Source organism: Lampris incognitus, chromosome 3, assembly GCF_029633865.1.
Source record: "Lampris incognitus isolate fLamInc1 chromosome 3, fLamInc1.hap2, whole genome shotgun sequence".
Classification (NCBI taxonomy): Eukaryota; Metazoa; Chordata; class Actinopteri; order Lampriformes; family Lampridae; genus Lampris; species Lampris incognitus.
Genome location: NC_079213.1, coordinates 65,131,764 through 65,157,733, shown reverse-complemented (window position 1 = coordinate 65,157,733; position 25,970 = coordinate 65,131,764). Strand labels below are relative to the sequence as shown.

Here is a 25,970-nt window from a genome sequence, read left to right as displayed (position 1 = left end):
GGTAGGTTATGTTAGCGGGGACAGAAAATCAACCCTAAAAGAGAGTTTGCACATGTTTTCTCTGTGACTGGGAGAGTACGATTATCATGAACATGAACAACCCTCTCCCAAGGCAAAAAAATTTTTTTTTTAAAATAAAAAATCCAGAGACACAACACTATAACATATGACATCATTAACCATCACTTTCTTAGGCTGTTCAACTAAACAAAGTATGGGAGGCCAGCATTACATACACAATAGGTGTGGTTACATGGAGAATATTTCATCATTCAGTGAAATCCCTCGGAATGAGTGTTTCAAATGCCCTTTTTATATATAGGCAAGTAATGCAACTAATGCTTGTGTGCAAAAAGCATTCAACCAACAAAAGCTATCCTTGTGGTTCAAACCTTCCATGATACAGTTTAAATCAGATTTAAGAGGTGGACAATCAACAACACATTGCCTTTGCAATGGACGAGATACAAGCTAAAACCCTGACGATCAAAAACCTGAATGATAGCTGACATGTGCTAATATTAGCCAGGACGCTAAGACATGTAAAGACCCCATCATATTGTTGGCTCTGTTGTGTTTGCGTGGTATTTTTCACATATTTGGTTAACGTGTGTGTTTAAGGGGATATTTGTGATCTGGTTCTGAAGTTGCATTAAGCAGGCGCCATCAAGACTATATTACATTAACCTGGAATACTCCGCATGCGAACACAGGTCAGGTAGACTAAACCGGAAAAGAACCGAATTATGTAACCGTGACATCAGTACACTTATGTAAAGTGGTGATTGGTGGGCCTACAACCTGATGGGGAGTCTACTGGGAGGGTGAGCCTGGGGGACGGGGAAAGTGCTCCAGCCGCTGAGAGAGGCGGCATTTAAACAGGATGACGCCACAACGGGATTAGTGTAGTTCTTCTGGCGTGTGGTTAATAGGCGGGCTACGATTTCTCCCTTTGCGTATTTTATTCCGTCATCCTCAACTCACACCAACACGGCAAGACAGTACAAACCGTTAAACGTCACCCTCCCGGAGTTCACACCCTTCACCGCACCCCCCCCCCACTCTACCGCCGCACATGCTACTTCCTCTCTGTGACACTCATGACTGTCCCCCCGGAACAACTGCGAATAGGAACTAATATTCACTCACAAGCAAGGGGACACGAAATAACTTAAATATTACACATGTAAATGTATAAATAAAATAATAGTTAAAATGTGTACAATAACTAAGGTTACATTAGCGGTGACGGCAGCAGAAGAATGGCCATTGTTATGAATATGTAGAGATAATCAACTTAAAATAATGGCCTAAGTCATATTTTCAAGTTTTTAAAAAAAACTGAATAAAATGAAACTGAAACAAAATTTGTCAGTTTATTCTGGCAGGGAAGGAGGCTGAGCTGGTGCGGGAGGTGGAGCGGTACCAACTAGACATAGAATAAACTGAAACTGAAACAAAATGTGTCAGTTTATTCTGTTTTTTTTTAAAACTTGAAAATATGACTTAAGCCATTATTTTAAGAAGTTGACGATTTTTAAAACCACGAGTCGAGAACACGCCCACAAAATATTTTCAAAATAATTCATTTTTGTGGTCTGCAGATATCCTTAAAACTGTAACGTGCATTGATAACTAGACCTGCTAAGTGGCAGGTCTGACCCTTTAGTCGAGCGGTTAGCGATGTCTACTGCGGTGCGGGAGATACGGGTTCGCGTCTCGGCCGCGGCAGTTCCTGTGGCTGCCCCCTGACTTCGCTACATTATTTCCTCAAGGTTATCTCTGAAATCAGCGATCGACTCGCCATTTTGAAACATGTACCAGAATCTTCTGGACGCCAGACTTTTATTCTACACAGGAAAAACTTTATTCCGTTGAGTACAGTCTGAATCACTGTGGCTACCGGTTTTACAGGAACAAGGCCTTGTCCAAAGGTGCCCTGACAAGTGAGCTTTACGGCCTCGAGAGTTGCGTCCACATCCAAAACGAGCACTTTGTAGTCATTAAAGTGAGATTCATAATATCTCGCTAACCCCACAACGAGTACATTACCTAATTACAAATCCATGCCTGTTAAAAAAATGCTTTAAAACGGGAGCTAATTGCCAGGGGGAGGGGAGGGGGTGACGTAAGCTGTAATTATGCGAGGAGTCTGTCATTAGGACTCACTAACTACCGCTCCTCACTCCAGTTGCTAATTATCAGGACTCTCCATCAGGCTGGAAACTTAATGAGTCAACGGTGCGCAGCCATTATGTAAAAATAACAAGTGTCTGCATTTGAACATGGATGTTTGTCTTGTCTGCAACGCAGAACTGTGGACGAATAGAAATGAGGTCAGAGACCTGAGTTTGTCTCCCCTGCGCTCTTTACCTGGCCGGGACACTGTTCATTGTCCACAGGCCTGAGTTTCACTGCTGTCGAGATGCGCTGAGAAGCAGCTGTTTATCTGATGCGAAGCACCTGGTGAACCTGTCCTCCAACTCACCTCACTCCTACACGGGCCCTTAGTCTGCTCAGCTGCACCGCCTGCGTAGATTTGGGGTGGGGTGGGGTGGCTCTCCCAAAAAGCGTTTGAGTGACTGCGTATAAAAATGCTGTTGTAAAACGCTACATATTTTGTTTGTTTGTTTGTAATGATCCTCGTTGGCGACAATACATATTTTTCTACGTCCCCCCCCACCTCTCCGCCTCGCGCTCATACTCTGTCACGTGGTGTTTGTTGCCAACGTTGCGTCATTAAAGGAGGATTTCGCAGAAACACAGATGCGAGTAAAGCCGCCCTATATCACCTTTAACATGCTCAAACAAACCGGTCTTTAGACAAGAGTTTTCAGGGTTTCTGGTGAGTCAGCCTGTTTTTCTGGGTTGCAGGTTAGCTAAAAAAACATGACTCAGACAAGCTCACTTTAGTTCTGCTTGAACTGGTGCGAAAGTGTCTACTTTGCACTGTCAATGTTAAGCGTTCATTCAGGATGTTATGTAAATTTGACGTTGCAATATTAATATTTAAAGTGCACAGTCAATACTGGCCTTACTTCACATTACACATTTAAGACAATGACGCAGTACAGTTCCGTTTACAACAAAGTCACACAACAGTTGTACTTTGCATCTATGACACTATGGGCTGGCTTCCTGGACACAGATTAAACCTAGTCCTGGACTTACCTGACTTCTGTGTGGAGTATGTCCTTTCAAATTTAAATTGAATCCAGGACTAATCTGTGTCTGGAAAAAGGGCCTCAATGTGTCCTTGTATGTTATATCTACTGATTTAGTGGAACTTGGTTAGCCCATGGCCAGCAGGGGGAGCTCTCAGACTAGGAGGCAACCTACAAGCGCTGTCATAGAAGGCCTGTCAAAGCCAAGGGTGTGTACGTATACTATAAATATGTGTGCCTGTATATATGTGCATGTGTGTATGTGTGCATGCACACAAGCAGTGACTATGACCTGAACATACAGCCAGGTGTGCACCACAGCAGTCAGTCACTTGTGCAGCGTTGGTCGCCCAAGTTGACGGCTGGAAATTTTCGGGATAATTCCATCAGAGGGATGGGCTGAGATTTATTACACGTCCCTTGAAAACGAGCGATCATCTCTGTCAGGGTGTTAGCTGCCTCTCCTTTATGTCAAACCGTTTCTGATTCCCCGGGGTTGTTCGAGGTCTATCATGTGACCGAGCTCTATTGATTTAGAAGCCTTTTATGCAGTAACAAGTTCAGCTGTTTAATGGAGGGACAGTGGCTTTGTAATTGAGGTTGGACTGTGGACGCCAGGGGCAATCCCCATCAGATTAGCCAAGAATGTGAATTAATGAGAGAAGAGGAAGGTGACAGGTGGTTTCTGTGTACTAGCTGTGGAAAGCGGCCATCAAACGGCAATGGGGGGGGAATCTGCCCTGAATCAATATGCGTGCTATACTGTCTTGCACTCTTATGCACACTTACTACCTTTGCAGTGCAGCTTGGGGGGTGGAGTGGGGGGGTAGTTCATACCAATGGGATCACACTCAGGGGCGGATCTACAGAGTGGCAAGGGGTGGCAGCTGCCACCTCTGGGACACAGTCTTGCCACCCCATTTATAAATCAGATAATATGTTTTTAAAGTATATTTTATGTACATGCATGGTGAAGGTCAATGAGACCCGCACCAAACTCATGTCAAACAGAAGTCGCCGATTTAGAATCCCCCTCCCCCTCACAGGCGCAGATCTACAGGGTGGCAAGGGGTGGCAGCTGCCACCTCTGGGACACAGTCTTGCCACCCCTTTGCCACCCCAGGAAAAAATCTCTAGATCCACCACTGATCACACTTAATAGCAGGCGGGGAAAAGTGAAAAAACACTGCGTCAAGTAAAATAAAAACAAATAAAAAAAACGGCCTGCCCTAATGAGTTTTAACAATGAAGGTTTGACTGAGAGGTCAAGATGGACGGATCACCAAACATTTGTGATGCGCACATGCAAAACACATGCACACACACAAACACACACAAACACAGACACACACACACACACACACACACAGATTCCATACTTTGAGGGCTTTCTGAGCTGGTTCGCTTGAGCCGATGACAATGAGACCTGGTCCCCCCATGCTGCAGAAACTCTTCAGGTGCAGCCCCTCCAGCACAGGGACAGTCGAGACAGCATAGTCCTGCAAAACATAAACTACCATGAGCTGAGGCAACTCCACTGGGATGGGACCCAACAGGGAAAATTATCGATTTCAATTACCTGCACTTCTCTCTTGAGCTTAAACCTTGTAGCGGTGAGGTGAATAACTTTTTATTTATTTGTTCAGCCGAGAGTTTGAGTCCAGCACTGAACCTGCTGTCATATAACGTCCTCTCTGCGGTGGTTTCTCCATAGTATTAGGACTATATAGAGGATGAGGTGGCTGAACTCAGGGCTTCGTTGCGTAATTATTGCACAGCAAGTTGAGGAAACCTTTTAAATGGCGTCTGACGGGAGAAACTTCTCTCCTGCTCCTTCTCGGCATGCTAAACTTTAAAGAGTTTCAACCGCGAATGTTACAGAAAGTGTTACAAAACTCGATTAAATATCAAAATGTAATTAACACAAGTTGTCGCCGTTTTGCTAATTATAGTCTTATCAAATGGCAATAAAGTGTATGCAAAAAAAATGGAAAATCAAAATTAACCCAACGATAAAAAAATTAACATGAGAACTGAAATTAAACCCTCGTCCTGTTATCATTGATGTCTAAGTTGGCATTCTTTTTAAAATGTGCAGAGACCAGGAGGATTGCAAAATCTAAACTAGCGTTCTTCCTTATCAGCGAGGAGACAGCTTCATTGCAGCCTCAAGTAAGAAAAGATTACATACCTATTCTAAGTAAGTTGACTCTGGGCTCATTAAAATCATACATTCTATAATCTCTTTTTAATAATTATGTAATAAATCTTATCATTTATCTCATTAGACAAGCCATATTTTCTAACCAAAGAGAGACCCAGACAGACTTAAGGTTAAATGCTTGTTTGGCTGCCTGACACTTGACAGCCATCCATCCATCCATCCATTATCCAAGCCGCTTATCCCAATTGGGATGCTGGAGCCTATCCCAGCAGTCATTGGGTGACAGGCGGGGAGACACCCTGGACAGGCCGCCAGGCCATCACAGCGCCGACACATACACACCTAGGGACAATTTAGTACGGCCTGACCTACATGTCTGTGGACTTGTGGGAGGAAACAGGGGCACCCGGAGGAAACCCACGCAGACACGGGGAGAACATGCAAACTCCACACAGAGGACGACCCGGGACGACCCCCAAGGTTGGACGACCCCGGGGTTCAAACCCAGGACCCTTCTTGCTGTGAGGCGACCGTGCTAACCACTGCGCCACCGTGCCGCCCATGTTAAATAATATGAATGATAATTGTGTTTAGCTGTTCCAAGACTGTGAGCAAGATAAGTCATCGTGTTAGAAAGCCATGACTCAGAGACAACAAGCCGTCAAATTATAGGAGTTAAAGTGGTCAGCCATCATTCAAAAGATGACTTGCATTTGACGGAAAACAGGTCGTATGACACATTCAATGTCATGCATCTCCAGCGATTTGTTAAATGGCATTTAGCACAGTCAGATTAACAGTCAGCGTAGAATGCCAACATCACTCCCATGCTGTTACCATATAGGAGCATAAATCAAATTTAAGGTTACCCTCCGCTTTGACATTGCCATCCTTTATTCATCCTAAGTATATGGACCACCCTAAAGGGCTATTTATTAAACAGCAACTGCCCACCAAACCCAGAGATGCAACAAACTGAGTCTGAAATGAAATGATTCCTGCAGGCCTCAGTAGCAGCCATGTAAATGTTGTTTATGCCATCGGTACATATGTGCAGCCAACAACTTATTGGACTGAAGGAAAGAAGAAAAAAAACTACCAGTGAGAACCCAGCAGTAAAACCTGGCTAAACTATCTCTAAACAGCTCTTTTCTGACATCTAGACAGGAAAGGGGAAAAAAAGAGAGAGAGAGAGAAAGAGAAACAGAATGTTCTTACTGAAATATCCCATCTGAAACTAATTGTTGAGAGCTGGCTGTATGATGATCCTGCAGCTGATAGGAGGGGAAAAAACAACAGGGGAATCTATACGAGGGACAAACATATTGATAAAAAGTGGAAAAAACAACAGCGGAATCTAAATGGAGGTTTTTTTGCTTTGTATGTTTTGCCAGCGACGCATCATTAAGCCCCGGCTTATCAGGGGTAACTGAAAACAGGGGGGGGGGTATCGAGGGGGAATTCAAGGGAGAAACAGACGGCAGGAGAGGAAGCGGGCCTTGGTGGTGGGAGAGCTCAGAAAATCGTAATGTGTTGAACTCTTGAGGATGCAGACCAGCTTTGAACTCGCGGGGTCAGCTGACTGCTCCAGTTCTGTAAATGTCTCCGGCGGATAATTCAAAGCAGAGAACTTTTTCCCTTTTTTTTACTGGACTAATCCTGATTCAGGATATGAACACGAGAGCAGCCGGCACCAAAGCAGGCTCTGTTATTGGCAAGGACAGGTCATGTGAGTTTTGACATTTTTAAGCGGCGTTACTGAGATTTCTGCTATTTAGAAGCGACTGTCAGGTCGCTAGATTTGAATTCCAATTCAAGTAAATCTGGGGGATGAAAGGAGCTTTTATTTTCACCCATCAGCGCGGACCCTTCAACAGTCTCCGTGTACCCGGTCATACGTCCCACTTCGCAGGAAGAGGCCCTCTCGTTCTTAGACGGAGACGGAAGATAACTGTCGTAAATGCATTAACGGGATCTCGTTCACACTTGAGCTAAATGCAGTTGTCGCTCCCCGCTTCAGTGCTTCATCCAGTCAAATTCACACTCGCTCTGGATAATTATCAGAGGCGACATCTGGTAGCGATTAGCCTTGCTCAAAACAGGTTGTGGCAACCAAAGCTGGGTCCAGATTCTATGCAAATGAGCTTGGCTGTGTGTGTATGGATGGGGATAGGAGTTGACGTTTGGTAGCTGATGAGCAGTGATTAACAGCACGACACTTCCTGAGGGTTTTATTCCCCTTCCAAGACAATGGCAGGGGTGGCAGATCGTGGTTCAACTTAGACGGACGCCAGTGGCGATGCTAGGGTCTGTTGGGGCCCTAGGCAAAAATTCTCAGGAGGGGCCCCCTTCATCGCCATTACGTTATAAATAATCTGATGCCAACAAAATGTAAACTGTGTGGTGTGGACGATGCTGGGACTAACTTCCATTTTTGAAGAGCGCAGGCAGTGCAAGTACAACGCAAATGACATGGGGCCCCTACAAGGGAGGTTTTCTACTGTGATGTCATGTCATTGCAAATCGTCCATTGGTTGTTTAAGGCGGAGGGGTTGTGGTCACTGCTTTGGAGTGAATTGACCTTTCGCAAAGTCCCGCCCCTCTTAGTTACTGTTGCTATGCCCTTCAAGCATTTCAGAACTATCCAGGAAGTAGTCAGAAAACACCAAAACATGAAGGAATAAATCAGCGCATTGTGTGGGTAAAAGTAACAGTAATAATACGTTAGCTGTATTAGCGATCAATAATAGCTAGTAGCAAGCTTAGCTTGGAGCAGACAGGTAGTTTTGTTGATTTTGGATGGATTAAGCTGGCCATGAGGTCTGCTATACTGCCAAATCTATTGCTGACATTGCGCTTCTTGCGTTCTGGGTTTCGGGAAGGGAAAGAAAATTACACCCCCTCCAAACTTTTCAGATATCTAGTATCCAATTTGCAGATCCCATAGGCACACCGTTTCAGCATTTTGCTGTGTGTTTGAAAGCTTGACGGACCATTGCTAAGGTAGGATTGGACAAGCACCGTTCTGGGGCGGTGCTTTGCGAAAGGTCAATTGTGTCAGCCCTCGGGGGCCCCCTACTGCCTGGGGCTCCAAGCGGTTGCCTGGCTTTGCCTGTTCAGAAGCTTCGCCTCTTGACGGATGCTGATACAAAACCCGTTCTTGGTTTTTGCCTCATTTGCTGCTGGAGGAGATGCGAAAACGTACACCTTCTCTGGCTTCTCTCAGCAGAGATAAACAAAACGTTAAGGGACAGCGCCATATTTGTTGACACAGGAGATCACCTTTGCGGCTGCACAATATTTGAAATGCAAAGTTAACATGCTGAGCAAATATCACATTATTACGAACTTATTGATAGTGTTGTAAATACAGGAGTCACTCCCTTAACTTTTTCATGCATGTAAACTTTCTCGGTCTTCTAAATAAGCATACCGTATTTCCTGGACTATAAGTTGCTGTTTTTTGTTTTACTCGTGTGGCTGGTCCCGCGACATACACTCCAAAATGACTTCCATCCATCCACCCATTACGCTTATCCTGCTCTCAGGGATGCTGGAGCCTATCGTAGCAGTCATTGGGCGGCAGGCGGGGAGACACCCTGGACAGGCCACCGCACAAGGCAGACATGCACACCTAGTGGCAATTTAGTATGGCCGATTCAACTGACCTACATGTCTTTGGCCTGTGGGGGGAAACCAGAGCACCCGGAGGAAACCCACGCAGAGAACATGAAACCTCCGCACAGAGGACGACCTGGGACGACCCCCCCCAAGGTTGGACTACCTCGGGGCTCGAACTCGGAACCTTCTTGCTGTGAGGCGACTGCACTAACCACTGCGCCACCGTGCCGCCCCAAAACGACTTGTCGACTCTGCATTTCAACTAAGGCCACTAGAGGCCACTGTTTAATCTTGTGACTAAATTGAAAATACTGTACCACCATATGCGACTTACTTATAAATACTTATACCCGGAAGCAATTTATGGTTTTTTTTCCTAGCAACACGTTTTGTTTTTTTTGCTGAGTGCGACTTATACTCCGGGGGCGACTTGTAGTCTGCAGACACAGAACATGAATAACTCCATAAACAACTTGAATTGTCAAACCCCAAGAAGCAAAGAAAGAGGCACTCACCTCTACAGTTAAAGATGCACCGATCGATTGGCCGGTGACCGGAATCAGCCGATTTTCAGCTTGATCGGCCATGAGCGGTGACCGGCCAGTCTCAGATAGTATATCTGATTGTGTGTGATGTTTTTTTTCCTAGGATGGCGAAGGCATGACACGCCCTACTCTACCCTCTGATTGGCTTACCCTGATATTCTTATCCTAACCCAAAATGCCTAAACCTAGCCAACCCAACCAACGAAGGCAACGAGTACTAGCCAATCAGAGGCTGAGCAGGGCGGGTCATGACCTCGCAATGCGCCGCAGTGGTTCACGTCGCGCACACGGCAGCAGACAGTAACGTCGCAGCGCTCCCCCCCCCCCCCCCACACACACACACTAAAACATTTTGTCAAAAACCATTGTTTACTTTGGGATAGTAAAACACGTTAAAGTGGGATATACTGTAATTCATATTCAGTTGGATTTTATGTGTACAAAAAAGAGCTTTGTCCAGCAACCCGGAGCACTTTTTTATTTTGAAATTTGTTTGAGTGAGATTGAGAGAAGTGCAGTTTTGGAGAAAATGTAAAAGCTATTTAATAGTCAGTTTTTTTATTATGAACATACAATTGAAACTTCCATTAAAGAAAAGTTACAAAAGTGTTTGTGTATAGTTCTTAGAAAATAAATAAATAAATCAGAATCGGCAAGGTCAGACTTAAAATAATCTGAAAACAGAATCGGCCAAGAAAATTGCACCCGGTGGATCCCAATCTACAATCTCTACAAGGATCAGCGCCATCAAGTGTTTGGTTCCTCGCTGTGTGCTGATGCAGGACCAGTATTGATAAGTATAATTACACCGCCCGGGTGTAGCTGAAGGCAGTAGTGCAAGGACGAGACCATTGGTGTCACTGGTGGGTGGAACAACTCACCTTAAATGCATCTGCCAGGATCTCTGCCCCTCTCTGATTGGTCCGTTTGGAGAGGCCCACAAAAAACTCTCGACCTGATAAAAAGAACCAAAAACCACTAACACACGTTTCTGTCCAAGTATTTCTATGCACATTTTGTCCCTGGATAAAAAAGACTCGATGGAAACAGCAAATATCAAACAAATTCTCTGGGGAAAAAAAGTTGCTGCACTCACTTGAGGTGGATAAACTTTTTTTTTTTTGGATAAAAAGTCATGCAACAAATTGCAATGGAAATGTATTTGCTGAAAACAACATGAGTACGTACGCATGATGGCGTAGGGTAACAGACAATGGCGGACGGGAGAGAAAACAAAAAAAAACGTAAGTTGTCTGGTCTGTGAATAAGACACGAGTGTTATTAGATGGGAAACAGACACATTATGCTGCTTTTCATTTCTTAAACGTGGCCATCAGATGAACCAGAAGACCAGTATGTACTTGTCTGATGTGAACTGGTTCTCGATAGACTGTCCGTCTTTCTCGTGGGTGTCAAAATACGGACGTGCAACACAGCATGTGTGGGGCCATATTACAGGTTTCATTCACTTAAACGCGTCTGATGGTCAGTCAGCCGACCTTGACCGAGCTTAAACTCGCACAGTTTTTATGACATTCGATTGCTTTCTTGAAATGTATTCAGAAGTTGAATGGAAGCACAACCGCTGACAGCTGATGGAAGTATTTCCCTTCTTTTTGCAGTATCAGCAGGAGATATTTCCAGATGTCCTCCGTGTACACGCGTAAGCCTTCTTCCCATCGCAGAGTACAGTTAATTCAATAGAGGTGATAGGAGTTCGCTTTCCCTCCCGTAGGCATTCTTGGCCCGTTGCGGTACACTGACAGCGGGGACGTGCTAATGTCAACACGGCGGACGTTATGACAGGCCGAAAATGTTCATCATTAGTTGAAAAGAGCAATCGAGATGTCGCTGATAACTAGCGGTACTGAAACACAAACTACCCCGTAACTGTCATGGGGCAGAAATGTGGAGCCAACACGATCTCCTAATTGCCAATCTCTGCCTCTATAAGGCCGTCAGAAGAATTGGAAGTTGCTTAACAGTGACAGCAGAGAAAACCTGCGGGGCTAACCTGGCAGCAAGCGAACGGCAGGGCTTTTACACAGGCCAGCCCTGAACGCCTGGCTCGCTTACCGCAGTACGCTGAACCCAGAGATGGGGTCCTAATGTAGCGGCTGTGCTTTTACAAAATGAGCCGTTAACCCGGGCCCTGCCAACAGGAAATGTTTCTAGTCCTGCCATGTGAAACCCATTTCAGTTGGAAGGAGCGAGAGCGGAGAGCCAGTGTCTACAAACCCAATTAGGTGTACTACTGCTTTTTCCCTGCAGCCTGCACAGCGGAGAAGAGACTGACCCACATTTTGACTCATGGCATAACCATAACAGAATGTACAGAAAATCTAATAAGACCACCATGCTCCTGCCTCTCTGCACTCATCGTTTGCACCACCCGATGCCAGAGAAACAAGAGTCGGCTATTATAAAACAGCGGTGAGGGGTTGGATTTCTGCTGATTTCGTTGCAATCAAGCGGTACAGTAGACCGTTTTTTCTCAAGATTTTTTTTGGGGGGGGGGGGGCTCTTCTTAGTACTCTGAAGCACTGGGTCAGCCAGGTCACTCGTTGGATCACATTTATTCAAGTCTCTCAAAATGCAGACAACTGCTGGTAGAAGGAGAAAATTAGCTACCGGACCCCTGTGTGATTGATTGGCTCATTTGCATATTGTAACTGCAGAAAACTGTGCTTTGCCGAGTTCACTACCCGCCTGTCTGTTATTCTGGTTGTACCATCTTTACCATGCCATGTGTGACATTAATGACCCTTAGACAGTTTAACATGTCTTACAAGGATTCACTATTTAAACCAGCAGCTCAGGGGGTGTCCGGGCAGCATCGCGGTCTGTTCCGTTGCCTACCAACACGGGGCTCGCCAGTTCGAATCCCTGTGTTACCTCCGACTTGGTCGGGAGTCCCCTACAGACACAATTGGCCGTGTCTGCGGGTGGGAAGCCGGATGTGGGTGTGTGTCCGGGTCGCTGCACTAGCGCCTCCTCTGGAGGGGGAACTGGGGGGAATAGCGTGATCCTCCCACATGCTACGTCCCCCTGGTGAAACTCCTCACTGTCAGGTGAAAGGAAGTGGCTGGCGACTCAACATGTATCAGAGGAGGCATGTGGTAGTCTGCAGCCCTCCCTGGATCGGCAGAGGGGGTGGAGCAGCGACCGGGACGACTCGGACGGGTGGGGTAATTGGCCAGATACAATTGCGGAGAAAAAGGTGGTGGTGGTGGTGGTGGTGGTGTGTGTGTGTGTGTGTGTGTGTGTGTGTGGTGTGTGGTGGGTGGCAGCAGCAGCTCAATCGCTTCAGGACTACCTCTTGATTTTGGGCTGTACAAATAAACCCGACTTGACTGTATTCTTCCAAGTTGTTATATAAAATGATAGGGATGTTTTTCACAGTGTGTGTGTGTGTGTGTGTGTGGTTGCAGGGCCGTTGTACCTGTGAAAAGGACGTCTCCTCCATCCAGAGTGGCGTTCTCATCGGCCATTTCCATGATGTTTAGATCCAGCTCCTTCAGGGCACATTTCATCGCCTCCGTCTGGAAGACACACACACACACACACACACACACACACACACACACACACACACACACACACACACACACACACACACACACACACACACACACACAAAAACATACAAACATTAGCACATGCATGCAACCATGCACTCTGTGCACTGTGTTGATCACAGTGTTTGCATATGTTTTCTGCAACCAAGTCTGCAAAATGATTATTAATCAAGACAAACACATAGCAGAGGAAAGTAACACAAGAAAAAAATTAGCACAACTAAACACATGACTCAGTGTTTAGCGCTGAGGGGACGCAGAGACTCTAACACGCGCATTTGTTTCATCCAGACTTGATTACTGTAATGTTCTGGTTTCAGGTCAGCCACATGCTGGTACTAAAAGTCTTCAGATGGTTCAGAATGCTGCAGCTAGAATCTCCACTACAACAAGACAAGTCGGACCATATTACGCCGGTTCCTGTCTCCCTTCACTGGCTTCCTGTCCATGTTGGATCAGACTCCAAGACGCTTCTGCTGACTTGTAAAACCCGAGCTGGGCTTGCCCCATCCAACCTGTCTGATCTCCTTAAACTGCATATTCCATCTCGAGCGCTCCGCTCTCTGTTAAAAAGAAGTCAGCTGGTGGCGGAGCCCTTTCCCATTGGGCCCCATTCTTGTGGAATAACCTGCCTGCTGCCATCAGACAATAAGAGTCTGTTGAGGCCTTTAAATCCAAACTTAAAACTCATCTTTTTGTCTTCGCCTACATTTAGTTGCCTTTAAGTTGAGTGCTTCACAACCTGTACTGCACGGCGGGTCGGTTTCTGTCTCAGTGAATTTACCAACCACTGTTCTGCAGACCAGATTATAGATTATTGACTATTGCAAACTCTCTTTCTCTTCTTCTGTGTGTGTGAATGGTGTGATGTGAGTCTCCCTTGGTGCACGTGCAGTCTGTCTTCCTCCCGGGTCGCCATGGTGATGGTAGTCACCACCTGGACGCTGTTTGGCATCCTGCTCATCACGTTCTTTATCTGTCCATCCATCTATCCATTATCCAAACCGCTTATCCTGCTCCCAGGGTCGCCGGGATGCTGGAGCCTATCCCAGCAGTCATTGGGCGTCAGGCGGGAAGACACCCTGGACAGGCCACCAGGCCATCACAGGGCCGACACACACACATTCCTACCTAGGAGCAATTAAGTATGGCCGATTCCCCTGACCTACATGTCTTTGGACTGTGGGAGGAAACCAGAGCACCCGCAGGAAACCCATGCAGACACGGGGAGAACATGCAAACTCCACACAGAGGACGACCCGGGACGACCCCCAAGGTTGGACTACCCCGGGGCTCGAACCCAGGACCTTCTTGCTAACCACTGTGCCGCCGTGTCGCCACATTCTTCGTATATTTCATAATTCCATTATAATTGTGTTATCCTCTTTCAATGTTGCATTGTGTAAATTGTGTAAACACAACATCCATTGCACGTTGTCCATCCTGGGAGAGAGATCCCTCCTCTGTTGCTCTCCCTGAGGGTTCTTCATATTTTTTCTCCCCGTTAAAGGGTTTTTTGGGGAGTTGTTCCTTATCCGATCCAAGGGTCTAAGGACAGGATGTTGTGTTGCTGTTAAAGCCTCATAAGGCAAATTTGTAATTTGTGATATTGGGATGTACAAATAAAATTGACTTGACCCTGGTTAGGGGGACTCAGTAGGGGCGTACCGACAATACAATTTAGTTGCACAACAGTGATCGTAATAGTAGTCATAACAGTACTAATAGTAATTAGTAATCATTGTTAAATTGGAACACGACCACTGGTAACAATAGTAATGCCAGAAATAACACCACCTTTCTATGCTACGTTCCTCAAGATTAATTTTATTTTGGCATTTTTCGCCCTTATCTGATAGTAGTAGTAGAGAGAGACAAGAAAGAGAGAAGGGATGACATGCAGCAATGACATGCAGCAAAGGGCCCGGGCCGGATTCGAACCCAGGCCACGGTGGTAAGGACTCAGCCTTATGTGGTACGAGCTCTACCAGGTGAGCCACTGGGACGCTGGTGGTCCTCCCCCTCTGCCAAGCCGGGGAGGGCTGCAGACTACCACATGCCTCCTCCTATACATGTGGAGTCACCAGCCGCTTCTTTTCACCTGACATTGAGGAGTTTCACCAGGGGGACGTAGCGTGTGGGAGGATCACGCTACCCCCCCCAGTTCCCCCTCCAACCAAACGAGCGCCCCGACCGACCAGAGGAGGCGCTAGTGCAGTGACCAGGACACATACCCACATCCAGCTTCCCACCTGCAGACACGGCCATGTCTGTAGGGACACCCGACCAAGCCGGAGGTAACACGGGGATTCGAACCGGAGATCCCCATGTTGGTAGGCAATGGAATAGACCACTACGCTACCCGGATGGCAAATTTTGTTAATCATGATAATGTCAACTTCCCCAAAAATAGAAGGAACAAAAAAACAAAATAGTCAGACTGAAGAACTAGTTAAGTACAAAAGACACAGTATGTCGGCCCGTTGCCAGGTTCATGAGAATGAGAGCAATGAAACGAAACCCCTTCCTCTCTACAAGTCCTGATGACATCATTTCAGTAAACCATGTCACGATGTCCTTTCAGTGGACATATATTAAATTTAATAAATCTGCTGTCCTGGACAATGGGTAGAATGAGGGCCCAGCGCTGGGCAACGTGTTAGTCTAACTAGCAACGTGTGTTTTTTTTGGGGGGGGGTATTTCCTGTTAGCATTTACTATGAAACGCATCTCCTGGGGAAAGAGGGGAAACCCTTAATACACCTGGAGACTATTTCTACTGGAGTTGAATGTTAAGGAATGAGCAGGTCATTTCTGGTTGAGCGGTGGCTAGCCTGGCCTGCTCTCGGACCGCCCAGTGTGATTTTATTGTCCTGTTTTTGGCTTCCCTGGAGTTTCCTTTGGGAGCAGCTGGAAGTCCAGTCATGTTAGTGAGAGCATCAGTGTTTCCACAGGCCCTATCTCAACATGACCTCAGCCTGCCTGCCTGCTGTGCTGCTAGCGAGCAACAAGCCTCTGCTTTGCCTCAGCCACAGAGGCATAAACCATGAGGTCACCCAGGTAGACTTGCCCCTACCCAATAACACAGTCCACAGTCTACTGGCGCACAGTAGAGGCACACATGTAGGGCCGGCCGCTGGCGTAAACACTCCATGCGGTCGTTTACGGGCGCAGCCGCTAGGGGGAGTCCACACGATCAGCGTGACTTTTCTGTGTAGCTCGTGGGTGACGTTGCGTCGGTACTGAGGCGCCATCTTGCTGAGTCAGTCTGCTGGGTAGTGCGGCAGTTAGTCCCGCTCGCAGCTTGGCCTGGTGAACCTGGTCTTGTCAGACCGTAGGCTGCACCCCGTCCGTCTACGTACCCCTCTGGATCCGCGAGGGCTCAGTGCGCTCCACGTGTGAGTAGCCCGGCAGACAAGCGCTCCGCGGGTAAACGCCGGCCAGGCGCGCGACACGTGGTAACCATGGAAACGGCTTCTGCGCACTACCGTATCCCTGCCGGTACAACAGTCTTGCTATAGCAACATATTAAAGTATATCCTCTAGAAATATTGAAAGAACGAGTCTATAACTGAATAACATAACTTACACGTTGCAAGGATGGGTCTCAAAAGACACGGAAGTTACTCAAAACGAACGTGTAGAAGTGGCGCTCAAGGGCCGAGGAGAAAGTGGGAAACAGGAAACAGGTATGCGATCGCTGAATCCGATTAAAAGGCGTGATTTTTTTCGTACCCGTTTTCCGCAAGAATGCGACTCCGTCGTGCCTGGATTCCGGGAAGACCCGCCCCTACTCTATCTCTGATTGGCTAACCCTACCCCTAACCCCAACCTTTACCAACCTAACCAACGGAGGCAACGAGTACTAGCCAATCAGAGGCAGAATTCCCGGAATGCGGGTGCGGGAAAAAACCGCGGTTAAAAGACTGACAGTTGTTTTTCTTGCGACATTAAAGTGGTGTTTTTTGAGCGAATCAAACAGAACACGGCCACAGTTAGCGGCGAGCCGGCTAGAAATAATAAATACCTTATACTATTTAGATGCAGATTCTGAGACGTTTACGCCTGGTGGAGATTAAAAAAAAACGTGCTCGCTAGCTTTCTAAACGACGCGCATGCGCGTGCGTGCGTGTGTGTTCAGTTATGAGCAGTGCGTGTGATTTGGAGGTTGCGCTGGGAGTGTTTTGGGGCCACAAACAAAATCTTGTTCAGGGCCACCTAAATCCAGCGGCTGGCCCCGCACACGTGCGCAAACCGCTTATCTTTTCGCTGAACACACGCACGCACGCGCACACACGTGCGCACACGCGTGTACGTTGCCCCTTGATTAAAAGTAATGAAATGGCAGCAGAAATAGACACGTGAGGCCAGCGAGTGTGTCTGTGGTCGCTGGCTGCGGGGTTGTGTTTATTCGTTTTTAAGAGCTGTTTGTCTGGATGACGGTTATTCTAATGGCTTTTTCAAACCCCTGACTCACACACTCAGCAACCATTTGGCTATTCGGACCCAGTCATCGAAAGTAATTGGCGTCTCTAAAAAGAATTAAACTCTACTCCTGAATTAACCCCCCCCTCCCCCTTTGCTGCAAGCCTCCTGCTGCACCTTCAGTCAACCAAGGGAAGAACACGGTGTTCTTCCAAGTGATGGGTAGGTTTAACTCAAAAATTAACTTGTGGTTTCTTTAAAATTGTATTCCCAGCAGTATGCACATGAAGTTCAGGTTAAAGATAATCCCTCTAATTTCTTGTTTTTCTTCTTCTTCTTCTTCTTTTCAAAGCATCTTGTGGCCAACACACCCTCTGCTTTTCATTTAGTAAGGTAGCTAGGTATGCAGGGCCGCTATTAGAGGGCTGAGTCGAAACTTGAGGAAGTATAGTTAGTCCGTTGAAATGGGATTTGCTCTCTCTTTTGTGTTTCCACTCCTTTGGTGTGTGTGGATAAAAACAGTTTGGCTGGTCTCATCAAAAAAAAAAAGAAAAAAAAGAAGTCTGGTTTTATTTCCGGTCCCTCATTTGTCAAAACGTTGGCTTTGCTTTGCTCCGCTTTGACTCACTCTGCATATCTGTGCTCAGCAGTGGCGAGAAACCATTTCATTTTTGCAGCAAAGCCAGTATCGGTTGGGGAATTTGGTAAATGACACATAATACAAAAGGAGCCGATCAATTTTTTTTTCTTTTTACCGAGAAAGGGAACATACCGTGCATCTTTGCTCACGGGGCCACAGGGACCACCGTGTTATCCATTGTCTGTCCCTGCACTGCCTTCTCAGCCATCATTATCAGCGTCTGCTCCTTCTGCCTCTTAGTGTGGCACACTGGAGCCTCTACTATCACAACTGTTGTCTTTGCCCGAATCCGTGGACTAGCCCTTTACTTCAGCTCTCAGGCATTTCCTCTGACATCACTGGAGCTGGTGTGACCTGGGCCCCCCAAAGTGAAATGAAGTGGCCCCTACACATAGACAATGATAGGTGGAAGGGTTATGTGTGACGTCTGTGTGTGTGTGTGTGAGATCACATTTGGGCTCTTCTTATGTCAACAAAAAAACAGTTCTGGGTCATCTGTTTGAATTGCACGGATGGGTGATTTACTCCATACAGTACAGTGGGAGGTGTTCACGAATGCAGAGGTGTGGTGTGTAGCTAGGGAATATCAATGACTGAGGAAAGGCCTATTGCCATGTTTGATTACATCGAAATAAGGCCAGGGAGAGAGTGCCTTGGCTTCGGAGATTTGGATAATTCATGTTTTGCGCTTTTCCATTTTATTTTTTATTTTTTATTGCCCCCCTTTTTCTCCCCAATTTTACCCGGCCAATTACCCCACTCTTCCGAGCCGTCCCGGTCGCTGCTCCACCCCCTCTGCCAGTCCGGGTAAGGCTGCAGACTACCATACGCCTCCTCGGATACATGTGGAGTCCCCAGTTGCTTCTTTTCACCTGACACTGAGAAGTTTCACCAGGGGGGACGTAGCGCGTGGGAGGATCACGCTATTTCCCCCCAGTTCCCTCTCCGAACAGGCGCCCTGACCGACCAGAGGAGGCGCTAGTGCAGCAGCCGGGACACACACCCACATCCGGCTTACTGCCCACAGACACGGCCAGTTGTGTCTGTAGGGACGCCCAACCGAGCCGAAGGTAACACGGGGATTCGAACTGACGATCCCTGTGTTGGTAGGCAACGGAATAGACCGCTACACTACCCGCACTCCCCAAGGCTTTTTCAATTTCTGCAGAAATGCCATAAAAATACCATCCAACCATGTTAAGTAAATGGGAGACATCATGTTGTTTCCTTCTGTTCTATTCAGTGCATAGGCTATATGGTGGATTTTATTCAATCGCAAACTTCTGAAGTACAATTATCATGGCCAAAGTAACTTATAAGAGGAGATAAAGTCACATGTTATCCAACAGGCATCTTAGAGCACTAATCATATCATAGCCAAGAGTCACATCAAGTGCAATTAGCGCAAGTACGCAATGGGTAGATCATCGATAGAGAAGCAAATAATAGGGGATTCAAACTACGTATTAGCTGAACAAAGCCACAAATCAGCATCACAGTCCTGCTCAGAGCCATCTGCTGATTAAGATAGGCCCGTAAAAGGAAAGCTTTCAGGCTTTTCTTGAATGAAGTAAGCAAGCCTGCAGCCCCGGTGGATGATGGGAGTTCGTTACACTGCTTTGGGGCCACTTGAGGGAAATATCGGCATTACAATGACTATATAGGCTTACCGGAACTGGCCTGCGCTTCAAGGCAAAATTAAAACAAAACAAAACAAAAAACTTCCAGGAAACTCATCATCAACCAGGGGGATGTCAATCTTTATGCTTTCTAACATCTTAGAACATATGACATGAGACAGCAAGTTGGCGAAAACAAAAGAACATTTTTTTCCATCCTGTGATTCAGAAAAGAGGCAGTCCTTGCTTCCTATGACTCTGTGGTTCAGTATCCAACAGATAGCATCCCATCATCTGGAAGAACCCCGGAACCTTACAACAGTATGCTAGAGCCAGACCTAGAAAGGCTCAGAGTCCCGCTCGTTTGAGTCATGGTCAGAATCGTAAAAGAATAATAATATTGACTTGTTGGCTGACTACTTTCCCAGTTGACATCGTTGTCAGACTGATAGCAGAAACGCTGGCCATTTTCTTTATCTGCGAATGTTGCTGCGGGCTGTGGCGGAGCAGTAAATGCTGTAATTATGACAGACGCGGCACCGCTATCAGCGGCAGACAGGGAAAACAATTAGCATGCCACCACATGTCCTTAACAGCTCCCCACAGACATGGCCTTTTTCCGAAACGGGTGAATGCTGAGACTGACAACGCCGCTCGTTTCGTAGAAATGGCACACGAGGGACATTGTCTGTACTCTCACCAAGAAATGGCCAGTGCTGCAAGTCATTTCTGGACTTTCAAATAGTTGCGTGGAAATGTCAGCGGTTGCTGGCCATGCTAGATTGCGGGGGTCCTTTCCTCAATACAACATATTCATTAGAAAACTGTGGCATGACCTTTGGTGACATATATGTTAATATGCAACCCGCTTCAAGGTAATTTTCACTAATTTGTCTTCCGACATCTTCGTAAAAGCCGTTACGAGGCACTGACAGATCAACTGCACAGGGGTCAACTCCATTTGGATCAATTTTGGGCTGCATTCTTGTTCCCTCTTTCTCTTGCCGCCTTCCTCGCCTTTCTGCGTCCCTCTTTCTCCTCTGGCCTGCTTTTCACTCTCTCTTCTTTGCTCTTTCTTTGTCTCTTACATTCTCTCCATTCTCTCTAAGCCCCCGTAGCGGGGCCAAGAATGCTCCTACAGTAGCTTCCCATGCAAAATGGCCCATTTATCTCTCGCTGGGAGGGACATCCAATACGCCACCCTGCCTGTGGACTAGATGCCAACTCACTCTGACCACCGGCCCCCGCCTCCCGCCGCCTTTCTCTTCCAGCGTACCACTCTCACTTCTGCTCTCCGCTCTTGTCCTCCTCTCCTCTTCCCTTCCTGAGTGCTCTGGCCAGGCAACATGCTGTTAGCCAGCACCCTGCTTTGAATGAAAAAGGCCTTTTAAAATTCATTAGGGGCTTTGGGGCTCTGAGGGCCAGCCGGTCTGCCTGCTGCATTCCTACCGTTCCTGTGCAGAACAGGGGAGCCGGAGCAGAGAGAACAGCCTTTTATTTGGGCCTTTTTATGGTCCCCCCTCCCGTCCGCCTCCCCACCTCTTTTCTAGCCCTTGGTACCCGTGGATATCGCATTCTGCTAAAAAGGACCATCAGTCTGATACAGCTCCAAGCATTTGGAATGGGAACAGATTGCAAAACAATGGCATTCCAGCAGGTCATCCTAGCCTCCATACACCAGGCAACACAGTCCCACGCTCCAGCATCACAGGAATACAGCATTCCTCTCAGTCTCACACGAAGGGAAATTAACCTCTTAAGGTAATGGGTGTTCTGTTACGGTTCAACAGACAGTTAAAAGGGTAAACGAGTTCACAGGGAATGCATTCTGAGATCCGTGATATTATTTTAGGTGTTTCACCAATGCAAATGCTTAGACAAACAATGTAGTATCTCCGGGCAAAGACGTTGTTTTGTCTTTGCAAAGCGTCACAGATTATTGGTGCTCCGGTTTATTTCTTTGAGAGGACTCATAAGGTTTACTTATATCAGTTAGACCGTCTTCAGTATTCAAAGAAAATGTAGAAACACGTGTCATTTCAAATGGTTCTCATCCGAGTCAAAAAGGCCTCTGAAACTTGGGGGTCACATGCACATAGTGGGGCTGTAATGGTGGTGCAGGTTAGCTCAACAAGTTCCCAACAAGTCGGGATGTGAAATGCCTGCAAAATAAAAACAATCCGGCTGTATGAAAGCGGGAGCTAGGTTTGAACAGTTGCGGTTGTGCGTCACGGCATGGGGTTTTGGCTGGATGTACAGGGTAGAGATGACGGTAGTCTCTTTTGATCTACTTCTGTTTCTCTATTGTTGTGACTGTTTCATTGTTTCTTTATTGATCGTTACAATGTTATGTTGATGTTCATTATTAGTGTTACTGTGTACCATTCAAACTGTATTTTTGATGCTTTGGCAACATTGTTGTAAAACTTTCATGCCAATAAAGCCCTTTGAATTGAATTGATAGTAACGTATAACTGAGGCCTTATGCAGAGGGAAGTTCAGAGAGCACCGGAATGCGGAGCTGGAATAACGACTTTATTTCAGGGCCGTGTGATGACGGCAATTCAAGGAGATGCTGAGACCTCATTAGCGATGCGAGGCTTTGATGGATAAGGCTATCTGAACCTGTCAGGAATTAGAGCCCTGCGTCACAGAAGCAACAAGGCTATCTGAACCTGTCAGGAATTAGAGCCCTGCATCATGGAAGCAACAAGGAGATGTTTTCCTTTGCATGCCAAGTGAATCACGGAGATGAAATGTCTCAATCACTGACAAGTCAGAGGCTGGTCATGGCCAGCGGTTTTCACGAGGCAGCTTGTCGAGTGAATATGAGCGTGCCGTGAGGGGAGGACTTTATGAGTGTTCTAATGGTGCACAGCAGGATCTAAACTGCTTCATTTCACACTCCTTTTTTTATGTACACAAAAATATGCACCAATGTGTTACAAACCAACGAGCATACAAGTGTGCACATGATTTTTTTTTGGGGGGGGTTCCTCCCCCTTTTCTCCCCCCAATTGTTCTTGGCCAAATACCCCACTCTTCTGAGCCGTCCCCGGTCTCCGCTCCACCCCCTCTGCCGATCCGGAGAGGGCTGCAGACTACCACGCGCCTCCTCCGATATACATGTGGAGTCGCCAACCACTTCTTTTCACCTGTCAGCGAGGAATTTCGCCAGGGGGACGTAGCACGTGGGAGGATCATGCTATTCTCCCCCAGAACAGGCGCCCTGACTGAACAAAGGAGGCGCTAGTGCAGCAACCAGGACACACACCCGCATCCGGCTTCCCACCAGCAGACACGGCCAATTGTGTCTGTTGGGACGCCCTGCTGAGCTGGAGGTAACACGGGGATTCGAACCGCCGATCTCTGCGTTGGTAGGCAACCCATGCACATGATTCTTCATCAAGCTAGTAATCGGAAGTCACTGTTTTTTCGGCTAATCTCTCTTGCAGAAACAGCAGTGACACTGGCACCAAGGCCATATGAAGTAAAAAAAAACAACAACAACATGCACACATACAGAAACAGACATAAGCAGACACATATCCACATTGGTGTTGAGACACACTAACACACATGAACACTCTTAACCCCCCCCCACACACACACACACACACAGGTGCTTGCATACATGGAAAAAAGAGGCTTAGCCTTATTCTGTCATAGTGGTCTAACTGTACATTCCAGAGGGGAACTCGCTGTGGGGGTTAAGCACTGTCACAGCCTATAATGAAAGGACGAAATGACAACAACTCATTTCGCAGGAGCCAAGAGAAAATAAACCCTCCATGCCCAGTACTTGCATTATCCAAACAAATCCTTGGTATATGTTGGAAAAATACCTGTGGTTAACCAAGCCATAACACCCCCCCCCTCTCTCTCTTTCTTCTACCCCCCCCCCCGTCTACTTTAGGATTACATAAATTTTGAGAAGTAGGTCAATGTGTAGGCGTATGCAGTTAACAGTAGCAGGTCCACAGACCCTCATACCTCATCGACCACAAGGACCTGGCAGTCTGCCTCAGCAGAAGAGCCGTTTCAGACAAACCCGTTGTTCTGCCAGATGCCTTTCAGTTAGGGCTCCCAGGATATCAGGACCCTTTGCTGGAAAATGCCCCGCTAGAATCTGGTTTGGACACATTTACAGCCCAGTAACAGGAGACAGTAGCAAGGCCCAGGGGTTGGACAAAAGTTGGTACTGTATGGAGACTTGGACCACTGCAGAGAGGTGGACACTTGACACAAATCATTTTGAGATCGACTGGGACAAAGTGAGTAAGAGAGATAGAGCGTTATGCCTCAGTAGTCTAACAATACAGTAAACTAATACAAGTCAGATAACAGAAGTCAAAAATACACTGTTCATTGTTTCTAAAAGTACCTACTATACTTGAGGGATGAGGGCTGCCGTTCATATTCGGTATTGTTATATTAAACATGTGGATAGCTAGATTTGTCAAGCCTCATTAACTGCCTCAAAACTAATTACTTCTATAAATAGATATTATACTTTCTGGTTAGTATCACCGCCTTGCTTTCTTTCAAAAAATAAAACTCAACTTCTGTCAGAACAACAAACATGCGTCATGTTTTAAATGAATGGTTCAACACCAGCAATGCATCACTGACCCATCTGAATGCCAGACAGGTCTTCATTAAGCGACAGCCGGGAATAGTCTTTTTCATTAAAGGACAGGTTCACCTTTCTGAACTCGGACCTCATTAAAACGCGGTCAGGCATCATTTAGAATCGTACAGACAAAAACCTCTCTGGCCGCATCAACATGGAGAAACTTACCACTTTGTTGAATCTTCTCATTAGGCACCGACACAGTCTAACAGGGAAAAAGTTTGTCTTTAAAAACTGTGACTTATCGTTTTCATCTCCTTTCTCTAACTTATGGTTGACGACATAATAATGAGGTCTGGGCAGGATTGGGTGGTAACAGATTACATGTAATCAAGATTATGTAATCAGATTACAAAAAAAATAATTATAATCAACGCAGATTACATTTGAAATAACTTGTAGACAATAGTTACATTGTCAAGGATTACTTGATTACATTTTTGATTACGTTTTTAAAATATGGCAATTTTAAAATTATGAAACTATTTTTCATAACCAATGCTATGTTAACTCATAAAAAGCGCGTCTGACATACATGGTGTCTTAGATAAGTGCTCTACTTTGTGGTAGTGATGGGCATAGCAGTTCTTTTTTAGTGTACTGAATCATTAGAATCAGTTCATTAAAAAGATTTGTTCAAAAGATCCGCTCACCGGATCATTCAGTGCGTGACTAGAGCTCTGGCTGAGTAGTGCCACTCACAGCCCAATATTCAGTTCAGCTTGCTAACTAGTGAACAGAGAATGGTCGTTTGTGAAGGATGAGACAGTGAGCTGAGAATTTAGCTGGATAAAGATACTGTTTGCAAACTGAAAGCTCCTATAAGAAAGTCCTACCCTATTATGTACAGCACGTATATTTTCTCGACACCCAATTATAGATAAAATATTTGGTACCAACCCATCCTTCGAGACTTAAAGACATGAGAGGGAGGGAGAGGGGCAGGCTTGAGTGACTCAGCAACTGTCTATCACCTGTAGTTTGTGCCAGTACTGTTTTTGTAAGGGTAATTTGATTTGACCAACTTGGACAACTTGATCTGTAGCGAGAGTAGGGTGGAGGTATGCACTGGAGAGAAGAGGAATGAAAGTCAGTGGGAATACATATGTGTGAATGAGAGGGAGGACAGCAGAATGGTGAGGATGCAAAGAGTGGAGGTGACAAAGGTGGATGAGTTTAAATACTTGGGGACAACTGTTCAAAGTAACGGGGAGTGCAGAAGAGAGGTGAAGAAGAGGGTGCAGGCAGGGTGGAGTGGGTGGAAAAGAGTGTCAGGAGGGATTTGTGACAGAAGAGTACCAGCAAGAATAAAAGAGAAGGTTTACAAGATGGTTGTGAGACCAGCTATGTTATATGGTTTGGAGACTGTGGCACTGATAAAAAGACAGGAGGTGGAGCTGGAGGTAGCAGAGTTGAAGATGCTAAGATTTTCATTGGGAGTAACAAAGGACAGGATTAGGAACGAGTATATTAGAGGGACAGCTCAGGTTGGACGGTTTAGAGACAAAGTAAGAGAGGCCAGATTGAGATGGTTTGGACATGTGTGGAGAAGAGATGCTGGGTATATTGAAAGAGGGATAC

General features: G+C 46.3%; 1 protein-coding gene across 5 annotated transcripts in view; it reads right to left on the bottom strand.

The window, feature by feature from the left end:
* ddah1 (dimethylarginine dimethylaminohydrolase 1) overlaps positions 1–25,970 on the bottom strand; it is a 107,070-nt gene that overhangs the window by 19,101 nt on the left and 61,999 nt on the right. For 4 of the 5 annotated variants that reach the window (XR_008810065.1, XM_056277958.1, XM_056277956.1 and 1 more), the window contains 3 exons: positions 12,937–13,036; positions 10,376–10,449; positions 4,544–4,663 (listed from right to left, as the gene is read on the bottom strand). Coding sequence is in view for 4 of the 5 variants with exons in the window: in XM_056277955.1 (XP_056133930.1) it covers positions 4,544–4,663; positions 10,376–10,449; positions 12,937–13,036 (294 nt within the window). In the remaining variant the exon portion in view is untranslated. Of the gene's footprint in view, positions 1–4,543; positions 4,664–10,375; positions 10,450–12,936; positions 13,038–25,970 lie in introns of all 5 variants that reach the window. The other variant, XM_056277959.1, reaches the window with a different exon arrangement.